General features: G+C 43.3%; 1 protein-coding gene across 1 annotated transcript in view; it reads left to right on the forward strand.

Annotated features, from left to right (window-relative positions):
* The first annotated feature begins 973 nt into the window (after nucleotides 1–973).
* LOC121613864 (gamma-aminobutyric acid receptor subunit pi) overlaps nucleotides 974–20,723 on the forward strand; it is a 31,630-nt gene continuing 11,880 nt past the window's right edge. Inside the window, exons 1-2 of the mRNA XM_041947549.1 lie at nucleotides 974–1,017; nucleotides 18,590–18,702. Of these exons, the coding sequence (XP_041803483.1) occupies nucleotides 992–1,017; nucleotides 18,590–18,702 (139 nt within the window). The 5' untranslated portion in view covers nucleotides 974–991. The remainder of the gene's footprint in view (nucleotides 1,018–18,589; nucleotides 18,703–20,723) is intronic.

Below are 20,723 nucleotides of genomic sequence, written 5' to 3' on the forward strand. Positions count from 1 at the left end.
GGTCAGGAAACATGTCCAAAGCAGCTTAGACCACCATGAGTACATAAAGACATCCCACTGTCAGTTGTACCGTTAACCTGAGCAGTGACAATGTATTACCTGCTACAGAACCACACGCACCTTGTGTTATGTAACCAAAGCTGTAGCAAAAGCGGTAGCATTACCACCAACAAGTCTTGCTGTATTTCAAGCCTGCACCGCTGTGAAGCTGCTTTTAACACCACAGCCACAGAAGTTCACTTTCAACTTTACATTAAATATTTCCTTAGCCCAGCTTGCCATCCACATTAGTCAGGTCTCTGTGGTTAAGTCATTGTGGTCTCTGAAGGTTTTCTGTCTGCTTTCATCTTAAAAGATGCATGAGGGAGAGAGAGAGAGAGTGCAGGGAGATATAGGAAGCAAGAGGACTCTCTTTGAAGGAAACTGCAATATGCTTTATTACTTTTCACCCAACAGTGCCAGATTTGGAGTCAGTAACAAGAGGTCATTGTGCTGCAGAGAGATCGTCCCTCAGGCGTGTCAGTGCTGTAGCTTGCGATTGTGTGATTTCGAAAGACGTCTGGAAAACTGTCCTACATTTCAGTGTCTGTGAGAGATTCTGTGAAAGATAACTAAGTGTCACGGAGAAACTCACCGTTATGTGACAGATAGCATCTCAGAAAGAAAGTAGACTGTACAGATTAAAAATAGGAAAGGGGGCACAGATCATTTGTGATGTGTGCCAGCTGATTCAGTTTGAAAACCGCTCCTGTAAAAAGAAAGATGTAGGAGTCAGTGGATCAGCACGAGTGCTATCTCCTATCCTCGCTGATATGCACCAAACGATCTTGGCTTCAAGCGGACCAAAATCTATATTCTCCGAACCTACTGTCATCACTTGTATCCCTCTAAATTGCATCTCATTGTCCTCTGTGTGCTTTTATTCCAGATAAACTCCACTGGGTTCTCCACTCCTTTGGCAGCCATGGCTTTCTCTGTATCTGTTGGGACTATGTTCACCGTCCTCCTCATTAGCAGGTAAGACTGCTTACAGAAGGAGAAATGCACCCACTGGGATCCGCAACCACAAAGATATCTTAATAGGCAGGAAGCATAATCAAGTCATGTTAGATACTAATTTGGAACAACCATTGCGACCGAGGCTTTGTACGTGATGAGCGGAGGAGACGATAGACGGGTGCTCAGCTGTGTCATTTTGTTGTGAACCATGAATAGTCAATAACAACTCGCCACGCATCAGACAAGAAGCCTTGAAATTCCATTGCTACCTTCATGATGCTGCTGAGCAGAACCGATGAGGCAGGATCCAGCATCGCATGTATCACTCACTGCACACAATTGGTGTTATAATCCCTGCAGAGGTCATACGGAGAGAATGATGGGATGTTTTGGTGCACATTTTGTCTGTTACCGTGAAGAGAAGCCTCTCCTTTTCTCGCAGTTTATTTTCAAAGCACAGAATGCTCTTTGCACATTTTAGATAAGGCAAACCCTCTGGGTCTCACTCAATCCTGCCATAAGATATTCTCTGTATAGTGCTTCTTTGCACAATCAGCTCTGGGACTAATGTGCTATAGCAGGTTGCCTGCTACACTAGTAGGCCCATGTTGCCAAATGCATCTGCTTTTAGTGTAAACGCCATATAACAGACTTACTTCCTAAAGAAATGCCATTCATTAGCCTCTGCTGTACTTGCTAAACTTAGACCATGATAAATATCATACCTGGTAAACATTATGTCTGACAAACATTGATGTGCTCCCATTTAACACAAAGCACCACTGTGCTGCAGCGCGGCTGTAGACTGTTGTTGAAAATGAATTCGTGGAGGCTGGTTTAGGGTAGGTTTTCCTTCACATTTCAATACACAGTAATAACAACCTATGTAATAATACAAAGAAATACAGGCAGAAGTCTCTGCAGACTAAGCCTTTGTGCAAACCTTTGCAGACATTTGACTCTCATTTGAAATGAAAAGAAAAGGTGTTCACATGTATGCTTGACAGACTACTCAACAGCATTTGTCCATAAAAGAAGGAGTCAAAGGAGAGTTTTAGGATAGTTTATGCTATTGTAGGACAAAGCTCCCGCTCAGTGTGTCTTCTAATTTTCCATTTCATCTAGACTTTTTGCACCTTTAGACAGACTCCAACATTAGTGCCACAAACACCAATTCCATGTCGTGCTTGATACACAAACAGACAACTGATCGTGTGATGGAAATTCAATGATTGCAAATGGTAACGAGCAGCTCAATTGTTGTGACCTCCATGACACTGTGTGAAGACCCTGGAAAGTGGATTTAGCATTGCGGGCGGCCCATCAGTAAACCCTGTCAGCATGAGGTGCTCAGCAAAGGAGCCTTGATAGCTTCAGTGATTAGGAAAAACGACTCGCCATCTGCCAGTGGAATACAAATGCACTACAACCACTTTCACCTGCGTATACGGCCGCATCATTGACCCGACAGCTTTGTGTAGATGAGCTGTGACCTTGACAATGCTGAAGTGCCAGGACCCTCACTTCACCTCACAGCAAATGAGCGCCTCGTTACGAGCAGCCTAGGCTCATAAAGGGTCATGAAAGGCTCTCATCGAGCGGAAAAGGCTCACGGGGTCATGAATGGCCCGCTTGAACTCTGTGGAAAGACTGATGTCTGGCCTAATGTTGAAGATACATATCGTCAGTGTAGCTGAATCCCATAATGACACAAATGCTCGAGTGCCAATCCAGCCTCGGATAGGTTCCTGCTCTCATCTTCCTCTGGCTCTTTGTGAAAGCCCTGGCAGCACTGGAGCATTGTTTCTCTCCCCGAGTCACAAGAACAAAGCAAGAAATTCAAGAGGAGAAGCTGAGGATTACAGCTGAGCTTGTTATTTAAAAAAGAAAAAAGCAGTTGCTTTAAAAAAACAAAAAAAAAGACCTGAATTTGTCATCTGAGGCAGCCAGCCATGGCTGCGGCTGACATATATAACATTTACTGATTGTCAACTAAATGGCAACGGTGCAGACCACACATACGCTTTAAAGTCACAACATTTTTATATGTAATTTGAATTAAGGTCAAAGTATGAAAAAGGTATGGCTGCTGTCGTTTGAGTGAGAGAGTTAGAGGTCAGAAACCACGAGCAGCGATGAAAAGATGCAGCGGCGAAACAAAGCGTCAGAACGTTAGAGTTACAGTAAACCAGCAACATGAAAAATATGTCTCCTGAGAAGAAAGACAAAATGAAACAATGAATGTGACTCGCCCCCTTCGCTACTGTCTCACCACCCTCTAGCCTCCTCCAATGCGAACTACCACTCTTGCTTGCGCGTCACGCACACAGCTGCCATGGCTAGCTACAGTTGCTAAGCTATAATAACACAATCACTGTTTAGTTTAATCCATGATAAAGTCAAAAAATAATCTAAAATGGCATTCCTATATAGCCCTGTTTTAATTGACAATTATTTGATTAGCTGTGAATTTCGTTGTTAAAGCAGCCTCAGTGTTGAAAGGGTCTATTTCTGATTTAACCGAATCTAACTGCAACCATTGAGCAACCCACATTTACCAACCCAGGCTGCGGCATCAAAGCATTGAGGCTTGATTACTCATTTAATCTCTCTAAACAGAGGCTAAATAATATAAAGTAACCATAATACAGCATATAGGAGCCAACGGTTTCACGCCACTGGTTACAGAAAGCACGGATACAATTTTACTGAGGCCTATTAAAGGCAGATTAAAGGCTTATGCTATGCTTTTCATGTGGAGAGACATGACTTACTCCTGTATAGAAATCCATTACATGTCAGTTTTTTTTTTATTGATTGTCACTGGAGAGATTAGTGTACCCCTATGCTCAGAAAATTACTTCGTCTCAAGCCTGACACCACAGAGAGAAACGTTCCAGAGGTACATGAGGAGAAGTAATTGGCTTCAGAGAATATTGTGCCTTGTGCTTCGTGTGTAACTTGTCAAAAGGACTTTATCATATCTGTGAGCAGTTGTTAAGGTTGTGAATTAAAAGGAAATTTTCATCTTTGGGGAAGTTTATTATTCAGAATTAGAGAATGTCTCTGGATACATTTGGATGGTATGTTGAACCGCGAGCTCCCCGGAGATCAAATAAAATAAGTGAGATTGGACTCCAACAAGTGCTTTGACACGTTGATGTAGAAGAGCGAGCTTCAATTTTACAGCTTCTGACAAGTTAATGCTTGAGGCCGCTGGCTGATGTCACTTGTCAGGGGTTACCCAAATATAACGCAGCTGATGTTTCGGAGCCGACGCCACGGCCGGGCTCAGCTGAAGAACTTCCTGTTTCCAGTTTAAGGATTTTGGAAGTTTTTCAGTCTGCGTTGTTAAGAGGTCAGATTTCCATGTGAAGTGAAATCAATCGTGGGTCTGCAGCAGACAGCTCAAGAAGGAATCTTTAATCGAGAATACTTCTAACTCAGTAGCTGATGGTGCCTTGTTTCCTCACATTTAAATAATGAGACAATTGAGATCCTTTTAAATTTTACAAAATCTCCTCTTCTCTGCACTATATCGGCTGTAAGTAATTGCCTCGTCTCGCCTATTTGAAGCCCGTCATTTATCATTTTCAGCAGCACGGCAAACTGAAAACCACTTTTTCATGTTCATTAAGTTTAATTGTAGGTCCCCTATCTGGAACAATATCTTTCCTCTGTTGGGTTTCTCTGCCATTTCCATTTTCAAAGCAGTTAGTCATGGTACTATTGTCACTTATATTTTCCCTCAGCAAGGAATTTTCTCACTCTCAATCAAATATGCTACAGTGCTAAACTTTCTGAACCACAGGGCTACGTGTACTTACTGGCCACTTTATTTCTGTGGCAGCACCGTGTCGTCAACAACAACAATACAAACACCTAGTGTACAACACTTTGATTTGAGACAGGGGGGGAATCTTTTGACAAACTGGAGAGTGAATTTAATTCCTCTTCTTGTCATGGTTACGCATATTCTTCTAAGATGAGTCTCCTTGAACAAAATGATCGATTTAATTTCCACGAGGAACCGGTGTGTCCCATCGTCTCATTCACATGACTTGAAGTTGAACGTTTTAACCCTAAGAGTGATTTGAATTTTGTGAATTTAATTTGCAAACTTTAAACGTTCATGCATTTGCTCTGTTAACTGTTACTGGCATTCACTCCTGGCCACTGCTGCCCTGTCCATCCCAGTGTCCCCCAGGAGCTGTGTTCATATTGGACATGTCAGCACCTCGCAGTCTGCGAAGTGTGCAGCCAATCATCAACCTGCTATTGTAGTTAGGTTTCTTTTAACCTAACCAAGTCTTTTAGTAGTCTAAAGGTAACCGCTACTTAAGCTGTTAATTTACCACCTCAGCCTTCCTCTAACCTGACAGATACTGTGGAAAGAAGGAATTTAAAAAACATTGAAGATTAAAAAGCATCATTAGGCCACCTGCAGGAACATTTTCTCATCCTACAAATGGTAAAAACTGAGAATAGTAGCCAGTATATATGTGATGTTACACTGTCGGGTGCATGAAATCTAAAAAAGCCTCTCAGTAAATTGACAAGCCATGTTGTTGATGATGATGATGATGATGATGATGATGATATTGAAAAAATAGCATTCATTTTGCGTAAATCATTTTTTTCGATATATATATAAAACGTTAGTTCAGTTAGGTATGATATCTAAACTTCTCGTCTTGTTGCCCCTGCCTCTTTTAACTGTTTTCAGTGGAGTATATTCCTCTTAAATCCCTCTTAAGGTAGAAGAAAGAATCGGTTTGTATGAGGGGCTCTTGCACGAGACCCATTGAACATAATCTGGATTTATCTGCAGAAATGTCTGCTGATGCTGCTCTGCAACACTTTATCACAACTGAATACGGCAGATTACATTCCTTTCTTTCCTTTCAATAAAACTGATCAGAAAGCCTGTTGAATAAGTCGTAATTAACATGCTGCCAAAGGGCGGATCACAGTCGCACAACACTGCATTTCTACACATTGGAGCACAATTTATATGTTCATTTTACCTTGATTGTTGCTTGTTGCTTCCTCCATCACTTCCCTCATGAACTTCTCCTTCAAGATATGAGGAATACTGTTCAGTGTAATTGAACTGAAAATGTGGAGTTAGGAGTTGACATATCACTTAGCATCATCCAGCCACACGTACGTGATGGGGGAAAGGGTAAAAACCTCCCAGAAGTTACAACATTTCGCTGGTTGGCTCGGTTGGTTAGAAATTGTCACGTCTGACATATAACCAGGAAAGGTCAGCAGTCAATCTCTTGGACAGCATTAAATGAAAAAAAACTAATGTGTCACTTACAGCCTGCAACCAACCTTTCCAGCGCCGGGACCTGAATCTAGATAAGTGACTCAGCATCAGATGTGAAATTCAAACAACTAAGCCTGTACTGTACGTACAGTATTTGTGCATGAGCTCCTCCAAAGCTCCAAGGTCCTTTTCATATTACAGGACTACAAAGCTGGAGCGAGGGATAAGACTCTTATTACCATGATAACACTTTGTAGTGTCGTTTTAATTAATATGAGCAGAGATCTTATTTTGGCCTTCCTTTGAGCTCCCAAAACCTCAGAGCTTGTAAAAGAAGATTTAATAAAGAAGGACACGCTTGCTGGAAGAGGAATGTTACTGTAGCTGATAGCTTATCCCATCAGACAGGGACTCTAAACTCCAGATCACAGAGGTTTACTTTGTATCTCCAGCGGAATCCCTTTCTCAGGGTTAAAACCCACCTCGCAAACTGATTGTCATGCGTTCAGTTGTCTCGTACGCCACAGCTTCACGGGCTTCACTTCCTGATGATCCTGGGATTAAGTTCAAGAGTAAGAGTGTAATTGAATCATTATCTGAGGGGGCAGGAAGTTCAAGAAGAGAAACTTCACAAGATTTTTCACATTTTGTTATAGTTTTTCTAATGTCACTTTTCAGTCAACAGTGAACAACCAGGTGGCACGCGTTCTTCCTGTGGTGGCGAAAAGCTCTGCCGGTCTGATGAATGCTGCTGGGCATCAGTGAAAGTCCCATGACATGAAAAGTGTAATCGATTACTCATTAAAACACTGACTGCAGTCCTTTATGAATGACTTTACAGCAGGAGTGATTTGTTTCATCAGACATTAAACGACTTTCAGCTCAGTCAGAGCGTCTGCAGTATTTAACAGGTGTAGAAACAGATAACGACATTATGATTTAAGGAATTGACTGACCATCACCAGCTGTGGCTTAACGTTAGCCCCAGTGGCTACCCAGCACTCCTGAAGCCCCCCCTCAAAGCAATCCAGATCTGAACAAAAGCAGGATTTACACTCACAAGTGGTGAATGCTAGCGAGCTGGGTAAGAAGGCATGACAGCTCGCTGCCACCCACGCACCTCTGGCCCCTGCTCCAGTGTTGCACATCATCAGAATCTTTAAGATGTCTGAAGAGCTGCTTGACTAACCCTGGATTAGATCCGGGGGATCTGAGATAACGTCTGTTAAGTACAGTCTTTTGGATGTGACAAAACGGCTGCCAACTATTCTCCAACGTTGTGTTCTTTGTCAGAAGCATCTGACAGCCTTTAATTTGAGGGTTGGGGGCTTGTGGAGGAGGTGTTTGAGCCTGGACGACTGTGAGGATGTTTAAACGTCCGTGCGTGTGGTCCAGTGTGACAATAGTGATTTCAGCCCTGCAGCACACTTGTGAGCGTGGAAACGCACCCTTGTCAGTCTGTAGTGCAGCGCTGCTGTGTTTTACATTCAGATTTTGGCCCAGCCGCCTGTTTTTAATATTAATCCATCTCTAACACATATCCCAGTGCTGGCATTCAGTATTCACACGCTTCGTTTTTTGTAAGTTTGGCTAAAAATGTCTCACACACTGTAACATTGTTGTTTCCTGCGTGGTGACTCTGAATTCAGCATTTTATTGGCATGACTCTCCCTTCAGTCATGATATGTGTGGACACATTTGGGAGAGGCATCCATTAACCGGCTTCTTATTCATTTCTTCTGGCGTTGGAAAGAAAACACAGTTAATTATCCCGCTGATAAGATTTTTCTGGATGGTTAAATCTTTCTTCATATCTAATGAGTTCTTTCCTCCGTAGTGGCGGCGGCGCTGTAATGGACAGGAAAGAAATGCTCGTGCTTGCAGATTACCCACAGAGGCATAAAATGTATCTTTGATGATTTCCCTTAATGAAAATCCAACTTGTTGATTACAGTCGTGGTAGGATGAAGTCAGCTTCTGTCAACATAACATTAAGCATCAGTGTAGTGTTTCCATCCATTTCACTTGATTTGATTCATATCCTTTCAGCAAATATTTGACAACATTAACTCCACGTTCTGCCAATCTGTGGAAAGAATTTGCTTTCAAGGCCTTTAGTTTCTAATAAACATTTCAAATTGATTCAGTTGGCTTTTAAACCTCAATTTTATGCATCAGTGTTTGGTGTATTTTACGATCCTCTGGTGATCATGTTGCATTCATAATTTGTACTCTGCAAATTTGTACTTTCTCCACACCAAAACTGCTTACGTGAGCCACGTGCTGTACCACATACTTCTTTCATATTGCTTCTTGTTGACTTAAACAGATATTGTAGGTACTGGATGGAAACTAATGGATCAGACTACGCAGAATCAGCCCGATAACGGCCTGACTCGACAGACGTGGGGTGTTGGGAGCACAGCTGAACATCAGCTGCATCGGGGACACCTCGTTACGTCCTGACAAACTGGCGGCTGATGGAAATGTCATTAGATTTGGGGGTATTTGGTCATCAACCCAAGTATTGGCCACATTGAAATTTTGACCTGATGGTATCAATTGATGAAAGGTCAGGGGATCACAGATCACAATCTATCCTGACGTACACCAAGCATGTGACTTAATGTATGCCGAAGCTTATGCAGAAGAGACTGAAAGCAGTGACAGATGAAACCATCAGATCTGTGTGGAGCGATGAGGAGGCTGCAACCTTCCTCAAATTAATACATAAAACAAGCAGAAGTGCTGTCATGTTTTTTCCACCATCTGAGATGTGACTGGCCTTCTTTTAATTATGTCATCTCGCTGCACCGCTCTTCATCCGCAGTCGTTTAATGACACCTGACTGGAGGATTAGCACCACCAGCTGTTTACCTGTCATGTTTTTTTTTTTTTTTTTTCAAAATTAAAGACCCAAAAGGCTGCACACAGACTCGGAGACAGGGAGGTTGTGAAGAGTCGTTTCATCAACACTTTCAACTTGTGCAGCAGGAGCGATCCAACAGGTCTCTTGAAAGGAGAGCGGGCAGGCAGGTGGAGGGTCCAGACTTGTACTCAGGGCTGATAAATCACAGAGACACTCCGAAGCAGGTGGCTGGAGATTAGAAAACCAGTTTGCATAACGGACGATTCGATGGGGTGAAGAACCGGGGTTAATATACCGAAGAGCAGGTGGGTCTTAACTGGCAGACGAGCATCAGGTGTGATCAGGTGATGAGGAGGAGGCGTGGACAGGTGGAGGAAACCCACCAGTGTGACCTGCAGGAGCACACACACACGCACACACACACACACACACACACACACACACACACACACACAGGGGAAAAGGAAAACAGAAACACAAGGAAAAGGGGAGGCAGACTGCCGATCCATCATTATCCATATTAACTATCTCCAAATATTTGCATAACAGCAGTGGGTTGAAATGTACATTAATTTGCCTTTTAATGTGCTGATTTTTTTGAAAATCCAGTTAAAGCTTAGACCAAATTCGGATGGAAACCCAGTCGTTGTCAGAGGATTAATGTCTGCACCACAGTGTGACAATGCATCTAAGTGAAAGCATTGACCTGTTGGTAACATTACGGTAAATGTCAGGGGGTCGAAGAAGTCATTAGGATTCATCCTTCATCTCATGGCAATCCATCCAATTGTTGTTGGGATGTTTCTCTCCGGTCGGAAGTGATGGACTGACCAACCGACTGACAGCTGCTAGCATGGCAAGAGGAGGTATTGTTGTCCTGTGGATGCACTGGCAACCAAGCATATATACATATATATATATATATATATATACGTCTGGACAGTTTAGAGTTACTTCATGTCAGGTAAACCCTTTTCCATTCAGACTTGCTGTCAGAGGAGTTGGCATCATTGTGCAGCACTGGGTGTAATTTCCTTTAGCATTAAGGAGTAAAGGACCTGCATGATTCCAGGCTCAGGAGACTGCATTCAGTTCATTACATGCGGCTGATTCTCAGATGCTATCTGGCTATAACTCCATTAAGTGAGGTGAGCATGAGCGTGCATCTATAAACATCAGGCTGAAATGAAACCATCAGTGCTCCCCACAGCCCGCTGGATCCTCTCGCAGCAGGCTCACAACAGCAGCGTTTAATCACTCTGAAAAACTCGCTGAAGAATAACAACCTTTTGTTGAATCCCGCTTGGCAAATCATGCACCGCACATTGTTTGGACAGGCGCATGTGTCTTTTGCCATTTTGCATGTGTGTTTTCTCTTTTGTCAAGTTGCAGTGTACCGGCACAGTGACGTGCTCTTCCTGTTCCCATAAATAATACACTTTCGCACATGTGAACTTTCACAAGTTTGCATGAATCCTTTAGCAGCTCCTTTAGTGACAAATCGGCCACAGAAAGCAGAAGCTGATGTACGCTAACAACACACAATGCTGTAAAGATCACATAGTTAATCTAGTTAATTTACTGTACGATTCAGGATGCTGGTCCATTTCTGGCTGTGCCGGTGCTGTAATTGATTGAACGCTGTGTGGATGTAACAGGGCTTGACAAGTGATGTGCAAAAGTGAGCAGTGCTTCAGTTTAATTGGCTGGGGGTGATGTGGTGGAGCACTTAATTGACCAATCTCAGTCTGCCCCTTCAATAATCATCAGAGAAAGTTTCCTGTCCTGCATGTTTTACTAATGGAAACGAGATCAGAATAATATAATGGAATGAGCAAAAGGCTGTACATCTATATGTGCAATGATTAAGACATGGTATTTTAATATTGAAGTAAAGATATCAGAATTTAATTGAATTCTAAAGGCAAAACGACAGCAATTATGTTTTTTCCCCTTTTCCACTTGTTAATTACAGCCGGCCTGCCAGGCTTCTTGTTTTTAAGGTTTGAGGCTAGAAATGAGACTAAAGAAGCTAAAACCATATAAAATGCACATATAACATCTGCACTTGCTGATTTGCCAGAAATATAGTCACTTTTTTTCTGAGCTTCAGACTTCAGTGGGCTTATGAAGACAGTAAATGTTCTATTCTCCTATGTGGAGGGGCTTTGGGAGCTGCCTGGGATAGCATGAAAGGGAGAAACAGCTGCTTTTATCCACGAAAGCCTGCGACATGAACTCAGGAGGACTCTTCTGGTGGTGCCTGGTTGCCTGCCTCTGCAGCTCCGAGCACGGAGCGGCTGAGGGGTCTGAGGAAGCCTCGAAAGTCCCTGATGAGCGAGAGAATAATCTCTGTGTATGAGAGCAGCAGCGACTTCCCTCAAATCCCATTTCACAGCGGCAAAAAATGAATATTCGCTGCAAAAGAAGAAAAGAAGATATTTAATGCGACTTGACAGGCGCAGCATCCAGTGTGGAGCGAGCGTTTCAAGCACACCTTGAGGATTGAGCTAACGCCGTATGTTTTACCTGTTCTCTCCAGCAGCCCGTCACTGCACGACGATGTGTGTCGTCTGACTTCCGGCCTACTGTACCGAGGAAGTCACGAGGGTGCTCTGAATTTGAAACCTCCATGCAGTGACGCAGTGTAATTTCAGCCCTGTATAGAGAGAAAATGAACCAATTTCTATGGTTCACCATTTGATGTGGGGCTGTGAATTGAGACGCAAATGTCATTAGTTGTCATTTGAATATGAATAAGCTTGAATCGCTGACTTTGAAGGTCAACCGAGGACCTGCCTGATTTCATATGGTGTGTGGAATAACTAATCCTCACACATCCATGACCGTATTGGAATCAGGATGATATAACCCACAGAACTGGAACCAATCCGACAATGAGGAAATCTACCATCAAGTGTGATTAAATGCTTTGTGTTGTTACTGTGATGGATAGTATAAGAAGGGAAACTACACCATGTGGTAATATAACAAAGAATCTGTATTATATTGAATTTAGTGACAAATCTTGAGACTCGTCTCTTGAAAATGTATCAGGGAAGCTGTGGTTATGCTCGTTTGGGGGAATGCAAGAAAAAAAAGTGGCAGTGGAGCTTATCAAATCCCGCTCTGCTCAGTTGATTTGTTCATGCTCCTGAATGGGGAATATTCAATCAAATTGCTCCCCGCGCGTATACAGAACACATATGTTGCACTCCTCTGTGAGGCTCGAGCATCGTGGCATGCCAGCGAAGGAGTGGAGGCCAGCTGAGGGAGTTTGGGGAACGAGGAATCACATGAATCAACGAAAGAAGAGTGAGAAGCGGCACAGAGTTGAATGTACTGCCGAGTGGGAGGAAGAATGGAAGAAGGAGAGGGAGAAGAGGGTCCACAGAGAGTGTTACTCATTCTCTGCAGGGTTTTTTTTTTTTCAACTGAATTAATCTATTGTGAAAAGTGCTGCCTGGACTGATGCCTTGTGTGCACTGGAGATTGGGAAGAAGAGTAGGGGGATGGAGGGGGGGTCTGTGGGGAGGCTGTGTCATGAAACAGGATCTGAAAAGGCAAATTCCCCCACAGGCTTTTAATCTTTCATTCCAAGCCACGCTGTCACCCGTGTATTACTCTGTCTGAACCTATTCTTCCACCCACGCATCCAACATCAAAACACAAGACACATCAGCGTAGCCTATAGGCTGTAGAATGTAGAGCATATAGACACCCAGCCGAGGCCATCCTGCGGTAGTGGAGGTCACTTATGGCTGTACTACATCGGCTGGCCAGATGTCCAGTATGCACTGTGTTCTGCTCTGCTTTACTTTCCTGAAGTTGTAGCTTCTTAGTCTCACTTGTTGTGTTGCAGTTGACGCCTGCAATGTGTAACAAAGCATTTGATGAAACGTGAAGCCTTTCAGACATAATGAGCTTACCGCACTTCTAATTTCTGTCTCCTGCTACTGTGCCAAGTCATTACATAAACATTTAGTGAATCACTTAAGTTCATATCCATATTAGCACTTACGTGGAGTTTTCATATCCACATGTCCTATTAGCTAGCACCAGCTAGCTAATAGGACAGATTGTGCTCTCTCATTAGTATGATCTGTTGTGGTGGGTCCAGTCCTCACAAATGACATGTGCAGAAAAGTTAGCAACATTTTGGAAATACGCTTCTTTGCTTTCTCTCCAAAAGTGAAATGAGAAAATCAATATCTGCCAGTGCATTAAGCTTGGAGCTGGAGCTGGGTGGCGATTAGCCTGACTTTGCATAAAGAGTGGAAACAGCCAACCAAGCTCTCTTCAAAGTTCAAAAGCTCACTTATTAATATGTATTTCAATCTAAATGTATCTTCTTCTTAAAAGAAAGACATGTACGAAGGCCAATTTGTGGCTGCAGAGTGAGTTACATGCTGGAACTTTTTCTTTTGTATTGGATTAAACAAGATGCAACACATTGTTTCGTCAGCTTTAGAGGTAATGGAAGGCCTACTGAAAAAGACAGGCTAGCTGTTTCACCTTGCCAGTAGTTATGCTAAGCTAAGCTAATCACATGGCTGCAGCTCCATACTTTATGCACAAATGTGAAATTGGTATTTATAGTCTCATCTAACTTTTTAAAAGAGAGCAAATGTAAGTATTTGCCACTATGTTCATTAACTGGCAGTTAGTGTCTAAATTACTCTTTCGCTGGTGACGGCTGAGTGTTTTGCGTAAAGTGTCGGCGGCGTTTTTATGCTCATTTCTCACTATGCATGCAGGATAGCCTGCAGTCATATGATGGGTGTCACATTTTGGCTAATTATCTTCATCATGGAGCGGTGAAGCAGCTCAGACGCTGACTGTTAATACTGTGAGAAAGATACGGCAAGACAGATGAGGGATGAGGAGAGAAATAATTAAAGGACAGGAGTCAGACAGGAGAGACGGCGTGCCGAATAAGCAAACCAAAGGGCTCATTACGGAAAGTTAGCAGCAGCTTCTGATCTTGACGAAAAGAGACGGAGTGATCATTGCTTCCTGCTGGCACTTCCTTCCTACAGAGTTCAGAGGGCTAAGACGCAGTCCTGTGGGACTATTCAACTAGCACATTAGAAGGTGTTGTTTAGATCCACGGTGTCATGTGTCTGTACAGATATTCTAGCTGCTACCGCTGCCGCGACAGATTGAGCCCTCAGAAATCAGCCGCTGTCACGCGACTCATGACGACATCCAACTGTTGAGCGGTGGCTGGAGTGGCAATCTGCTAGAGGCATTATTGAAAAGTATTTTGCGTCTCTGTGGTGCCACCGGAAGTGTCCTTCACTTTTCAGTCAAACACAGAGGCGTATCCAGGAGTGGTGGCCTGGCATCTGATTGGCCACCCCAAGTGCTACCCCATTATTCTCAAGTATGATTGGCTGTCTGCCCAGTGAGAGGCAGGACATTAGTTTTGCCAACTTTTAGAGATACAGTTTCTTTTTGAGGATTTAAAAATATGTGGTGCCGCTCTGCTGTGTTGTGATTGGTTGACTATTTGTCTTCTTAAGTTAGACATAAGAAATGGTGATTTATGCCAGTGCCCCACTTAGGCCACCCCACTGAAAGAAATCTGGACACAGCGACAAATTTGAGTGCATGCTAATCTCTGTTAAGCTCTTACGATCATTTTTGCCGACTCATTTATCTTAAACAACCTGTTGTGTCTTAATTTGGCCATGAATGCCAGATGTAATGTTAACATTTTGAAATTATGCACCCGCCCATCCATTTTACATATGGCTTGTCCCGCTCAAGGCTGTGAGGGTGCTGGAGCACATCCCAGCTTGCAGCAGGTCAGAGGTAGGCTACACCCCGGACGGGCTGTCAGTCACACGGCTAATGCTCATGGACAGAGAAGCATATTCACACCTGCAGGCAAACCACGTATGACCTGCATGCGTTTCGTTTGTGGGCGGACACCCAGCTGGTGCATTCGCTTGACGAGCTGTGAGGTGACAGTGCTAGTGAGCTTTCGTACCACCTCTACATCATCCACCACACACAAACTAGTCATATCAAACCACATTATCACTGATGCTTTACTGTGCCTGAGCTACTTAATTGCTGGTGCGCATTCAAATGTTCTGCTAAGGAGTGCCAGCATGTTACTGGAAGTCCATGGCGGCTAATGCACTTGAGCTAATATAGAGGCACATTTAAAGGCATAATAAAACAATCATCAAAAGTTATTTATATATTTATTTTTTGCAACTGTGTGGAAACCAAGCACTAGCTTGTGACTTAGTATGGTAGAGTTCCTCCTCAGATCAGTCGTGGGCATTCAACATGTCATCTTGTTATTCTTGATAGGCAGCCAGGTGGGCAGGTGTGTTGGGTCTGTCAGTGTGCAAAAAAATCGTGCACTCCGCAGACTGTGCTTTCATCTGGGGAGAGAGGGACCCTGGAATACATGAATATGTGCGATGTTTGTGTGTGCATGCCTGCAAGGATGCATACCTGCGTACAGTGCGAGTTTTTGTGCAGCGGCCGCTGTGGCACACATCCCGAAGACCCTTTTGTCTTCATCATCACGCTGCTTTGTGCATGCTGTAAATCACAAAAATGAGTTGTTAGTATTAGTAGCCTGTGTGGTTCTGGGATTCTAAAGATCTATTTTTTTCAGTTTTTTTTTTTTACTGTCAGGGCTCAGTGGATAGCGACTGTTTGGCAGGTTGGAAAACTGAGGTCTCTTCCCCGTCTGCAGGTGAAGGTTTAGACAGCCAGAAGTTAGAGAGTCTGGGGATTTGCAGAGATGGAGAGTGAGAGGAGCTGGGGGCTCTTAGCACAGATTCTGGTCAACGAGGCAGTGTTTCACTGTCAAACTGCAAAACACTGACAAACATGAAAGATAAATAGCTCTGCTGCTATCACTAAGTGCCCGACAATCGATTCCGTGATGTATGGCACATGGAGTTGTATGTTTTCTGATGAATTCTAGTCTCTTTTTTAATCGTTAAAAAAAATCTTTTCTGCAACATCTGATGTTTTAATTCCCGCGTTTTGCCACATTCCTCCATCTGACATCCTCATCTATGTTGCGCTTACGCAGATGCAAAGCCATTTGTGAATGTTACGGCCGACCCAGATTGATAGTGCAGTATGCTAGAGGCAGAGTGCTGCCACTGCCGTCACTAACATGGCTTTCCCATCCAAGGCTGTTGCCTGCCGAAACAACAGGCTGGAAGCCATGTGAGTGAGACTTTATGCAGCATAGCAACAGTGTGCTGGGAGTGCGTTACCCAACTGTCTAAGCTGATTCGACACAGTCAGGTGGAACAAGCTCCGAGTTTTCTGCCGTGTGGTGGATACACCAGTAGAGCAGCCCGTCCTAGTGATTCTTTCATAGATGGATTTGGACACTCGCTGTGAACTAATTTAATAAATTCTTTCAACATATTTTTTTTCAGTGGCTATTTAATGGATTCATGCACCACCGTCCTCCATTTCTATCTTTCTTAGTCAATCATGAGCTGTGACTAACAAAATTTTAAACACATGTCTCCGTCATGTTGAGAACAAAATGGGAACATGGGAACAAAAGTTGAATGTAGTGAGAAATGCTCATTATGACCTTAACTATATTTGTTATACACTCAAATCCAGCCACTCTGGCATCTGGATTTTAGGTATGACGTCGTTGGTCCGTCAGTCCACCAGTTGGTCCAGGTTGAAACATCTCCTCAAATATTAGATAGATTGTAATGAAGGTTGGTGCAGACATTCATGATCCCAAGAGGATGTGTGCCGATGACTGTGGCGGTTCCCTGACTTTTCTTCCAGCACCACCATGAGGTTGACATGTTTGGTTTTGCGTGAAATTTCCATGAAACTTAACACAGATAAGCGTGGTCCCCAGAGGATGACTCCTAATGAGTGGCCCCCTGACTTTTCATCCAGTGCTGCAAAGTTTTTGTTCAGAGTGAATTGTCTTTTCGAGTATTGGTTGGATTTCCATGAAGTTTGGCATAAACATTCATGTTCCCCACAAGCCATCATGAGGCTAAATGTCTTGCTTCAATGCGTTGGTTTATGACTAAATACAACCAAAACTAATATCACTCCCACCAGTTTCACCTGTACTTTGTGCTTTGTGCTAATTGCAAATGATAGCAGGCTAGCAAGTAATGAACATGTTAGACATTGCTGTACCTGCTATTTCAGTGTTAGCATTGTGAGTTAGTTGCCAAGCTAGCATTAGCATTCTGCTCAAAGCCCTGCTGTGCTTAAATACAGCCTCACAGAGTACGAGCTACAGACTTTTTCATTTTCCCTTACAGCAGACAAAGCTATAATTGGCTACATGTAGCATTTTATCATAAATAAATCATTGCATTCATCTTGAGACAATTCTGTAATAAACACATACAAACTATACTGTCTACTATCACCAAGAAGAAACCCTGTCCCAGGGGGTCAAATAAAGTGGGAAAGCTTGACCTACGTAATGGCGCTACGACAAAATGAGGTTGCTTTAGAGCACAAAAAAGAAAGAGGATGTTGCTTTTCCAGCACCGCCTGACACTGTAACACTGCCATGAGATAGAGAGCACCAATTATCCTGACCCAAGCAGATTAACTTGTTGATTGTACAGCAATTACGATATCAAAATGAATCTGCCGTAACATTCTAATGCGCTGGAACACGTAGCATCCTCAGCCTAACGATGGACGGCCCGCGAACGCGTGGACGTTTGATGATGCTGTGTGATAAGAAAAGCAGGCCATCACGCTGCTGTGTTCTCGCTCTCCTTGTCAGACATTTGACTACAGCGTTGTTCAAGTGACAGAGGGGACTCTGCCAGTACGTGGAGATGAATGTTTTCTGCCTCTTCGCATGGCCTGATCTGTCTTGCTTCAGCCCCTCTTACATCATGGCACGTGCCCCGGGGCTTTCTCTCCACAGAGCAGGCGTTTCTGTATTTAGAGCCTGATTTATACACAAACACACATACCACTGGGGAGGGCGCAATGAGTGTTCTTTTCCCCCGCTGCAATTGCCAGCAATATAATCATCTTCCCACTCTTCAATGTGCCTTTATGGATAGCATTCAGAAACAACGGGGGAAAGAAATCTCCTGAAAGCAAACAGTCATTTTAAAGGCGTCCGTGAATGGAAAAATGCTTGGGAAAAAGACGGATGGTTTAAAATATTCTGAAACCAGTCAATTCAAGCTAATCTAATAACTAAAAGAAGCAGTTTTTGTTCTGTTATTCTTTCTCTTCTGAATTCCCAGTTCCACAATGCCATTTTGATCTCCCATCTCTTCTTCCACTCAGCGTGGTTCTTAAGATTTGCCGTGGAGCTCAATCGGCACCCTGCAGGTTGTGTGAATAGCGAGGTGGTCGAAATCCACCTGGTAAACGCGAAAAAATAATCCTTTTTTTCTGTTTCTCTCTCTCCCACTCTCTTTCTCCGTCTTTGTTCTCAGGTTGTTAGAGAGCTCCATGCTCAACGCGGAAGTGAAAGAAGGAGAGATTCTGCCTCCTACCATTCAGAGGCTGATGAAAGGATACAACAAGTACCTCAGGCCTTTCTTTGACAGTAAGGAAACTGCAGACACATGCAGCCATGGGAAAGACGGAGCACTCGGGGGAACCGTGTGCTTGACAGAGAACAAGATGGGTTCATATTGCAATTTTGTGCTTGCGTGTCCCTTCTGAGTAATACACGCTCAAACAGACATTTAAATTTATTGCATACGTGTATGATAATATGAGCTGAAGTCAAATTTATCTTTGAAATTGGTTTGTCCCAAAGCTGCTTTGGGTGTAATGAAATGGTAATAAGGACGTACTTGCAGAGGAAAACAACACAACAGTGCAGTGAGGAGAGTAGATTGTCTCAGATGCTTTGACACTATGATCTTGATACATCTGAAAATATAATGTTGTTAGTAGTTTAACCAGGATCTGAGCTGCTAATACACATTGTGAGTCTGATTCCAATTTTCAGCAGGCGACTAATTTACTTGCAATAGAAAAACAAAGCCTGTCTCACTGTGCGCTTCCAGAGGAGCGATGTTATGTCACTCCTTGCAAATCCCTTGCGAGCGTTATTGTTCTGGGCTCCGGGAATCCGCCACAATGGGATTATGGTTTGTTCACTCGCTGTTTGATCTGTAATAACACGTCAGACTTTTCCGAGGCGAACGCCGTCACCATTCCCCCTCGCCTGGGAACGCAGGCACACAGTGATGGTTAAAGAGCTGGTAAAAACATAACATAACAATAACATTCGCATATTAGCATTGTGAAAACTTCCATTGATTTCATTCATTGCCTAACCCTTTTAAGGAAAAAACAACCAGATAGGCTTCATTAAATATGTGACACCTGTAATTTTGTCCTCCAATGTTGTGTTTTGTGTTTTCATGGCATTTTAGCCACACATACAGTATAAGTTAATATATTTTCAACATTTTAGTGCAAGGTGCAGGGTTTCACTGCTTGTCAGTAGCTGCGTTTCCATTACAGTTGTTCGCAAAATAAAAGTTCGAATGCGACTTGCAGGTGTTTCCATTGAACAGTGTTTTGCGAACCAGCCGAAATTCTCGTAAATTCTCGGACGTCCCGTGAGATGTGTGTGCGTGCTGTGCGTCGGTAAAACTTAACACAAAGCCTTATAATCAAAAAGCACATGCATGCTCCTGGCCTTGTAGGATTGCGCATACTCTAATGCACAAATGCATCACATCACACACACACTTTGTTATTACGTGAGGCTCGCTCTGACAGCGTCAGCTCGCGCCGGCGGAGCAGCAGCAGAATACAGGACTGTGAATTACTGAAGTGTCCTTTGAACATATTTTCTATCAGCAATTATGTGTAAATATTAAAGTTAATGGCGTGCACGCGTGTCTCCCACATAGCTGAGGTGCACACACTCATCACAAGTTCATCTCACTATAAATGAAAACGGAATGATTAGATTTTGCAAAGTGCGCACAGGACGAGATCACAGCTGTCGGATTGTCTTTAACAGATCAGCCAGCATGGCAGCTGGAACAGCTGGAGTGTTTTTGTCAGCTACATCCAGAAAACATACAAACACTACAAAATTGACAAGATGTTATATCTGACTGCATGCGGCCGGCCTGAAACGGGGAGTCCGCTGACCTCGGAGACGTGTAAATGCGAAAAAAGTGTTTCCATTACACTTTTGCGATACAGCTACATATCGACACATCTGAAAAACCACCTCATGAGAGCGAAAAAATGTTTTTGCGATATTTGAGAGGATTTTCGAAATTTAGGTGTTTCCATTACCATTTTTTTATTGCGATATTTAGGATTTGCGCATTTCTAGGGGCAATGGAAACGCAGCTAGTGTCATCCTCTGGCCACAAAGCCTCAGGCACAGCCACTAGGTTTGCTCAGTGCAGTCTGACTTGGCATTTTTTGATGTGGATTGCCCCCCCTTACTCAAAACCTAGTCATTATTTCTAATGCCCAAGTAACCCTGAAGGATTAGTTTGACCTTCTGATTAACACACATTAGCTTTCTTGTTGAGAGTTAGATGAGAAGATTAATACCACTCAACATGCTTGGAGACTAATTACAAT

This window comes from Chelmon rostratus, chromosome 11, assembly GCF_017976325.1.
Source record: "Chelmon rostratus isolate fCheRos1 chromosome 11, fCheRos1.pri, whole genome shotgun sequence".
Lineage (NCBI taxonomy): Eukaryota > Metazoa > Chordata > Actinopteri > Chaetodontiformes > Chaetodontidae > Chelmon > Chelmon rostratus.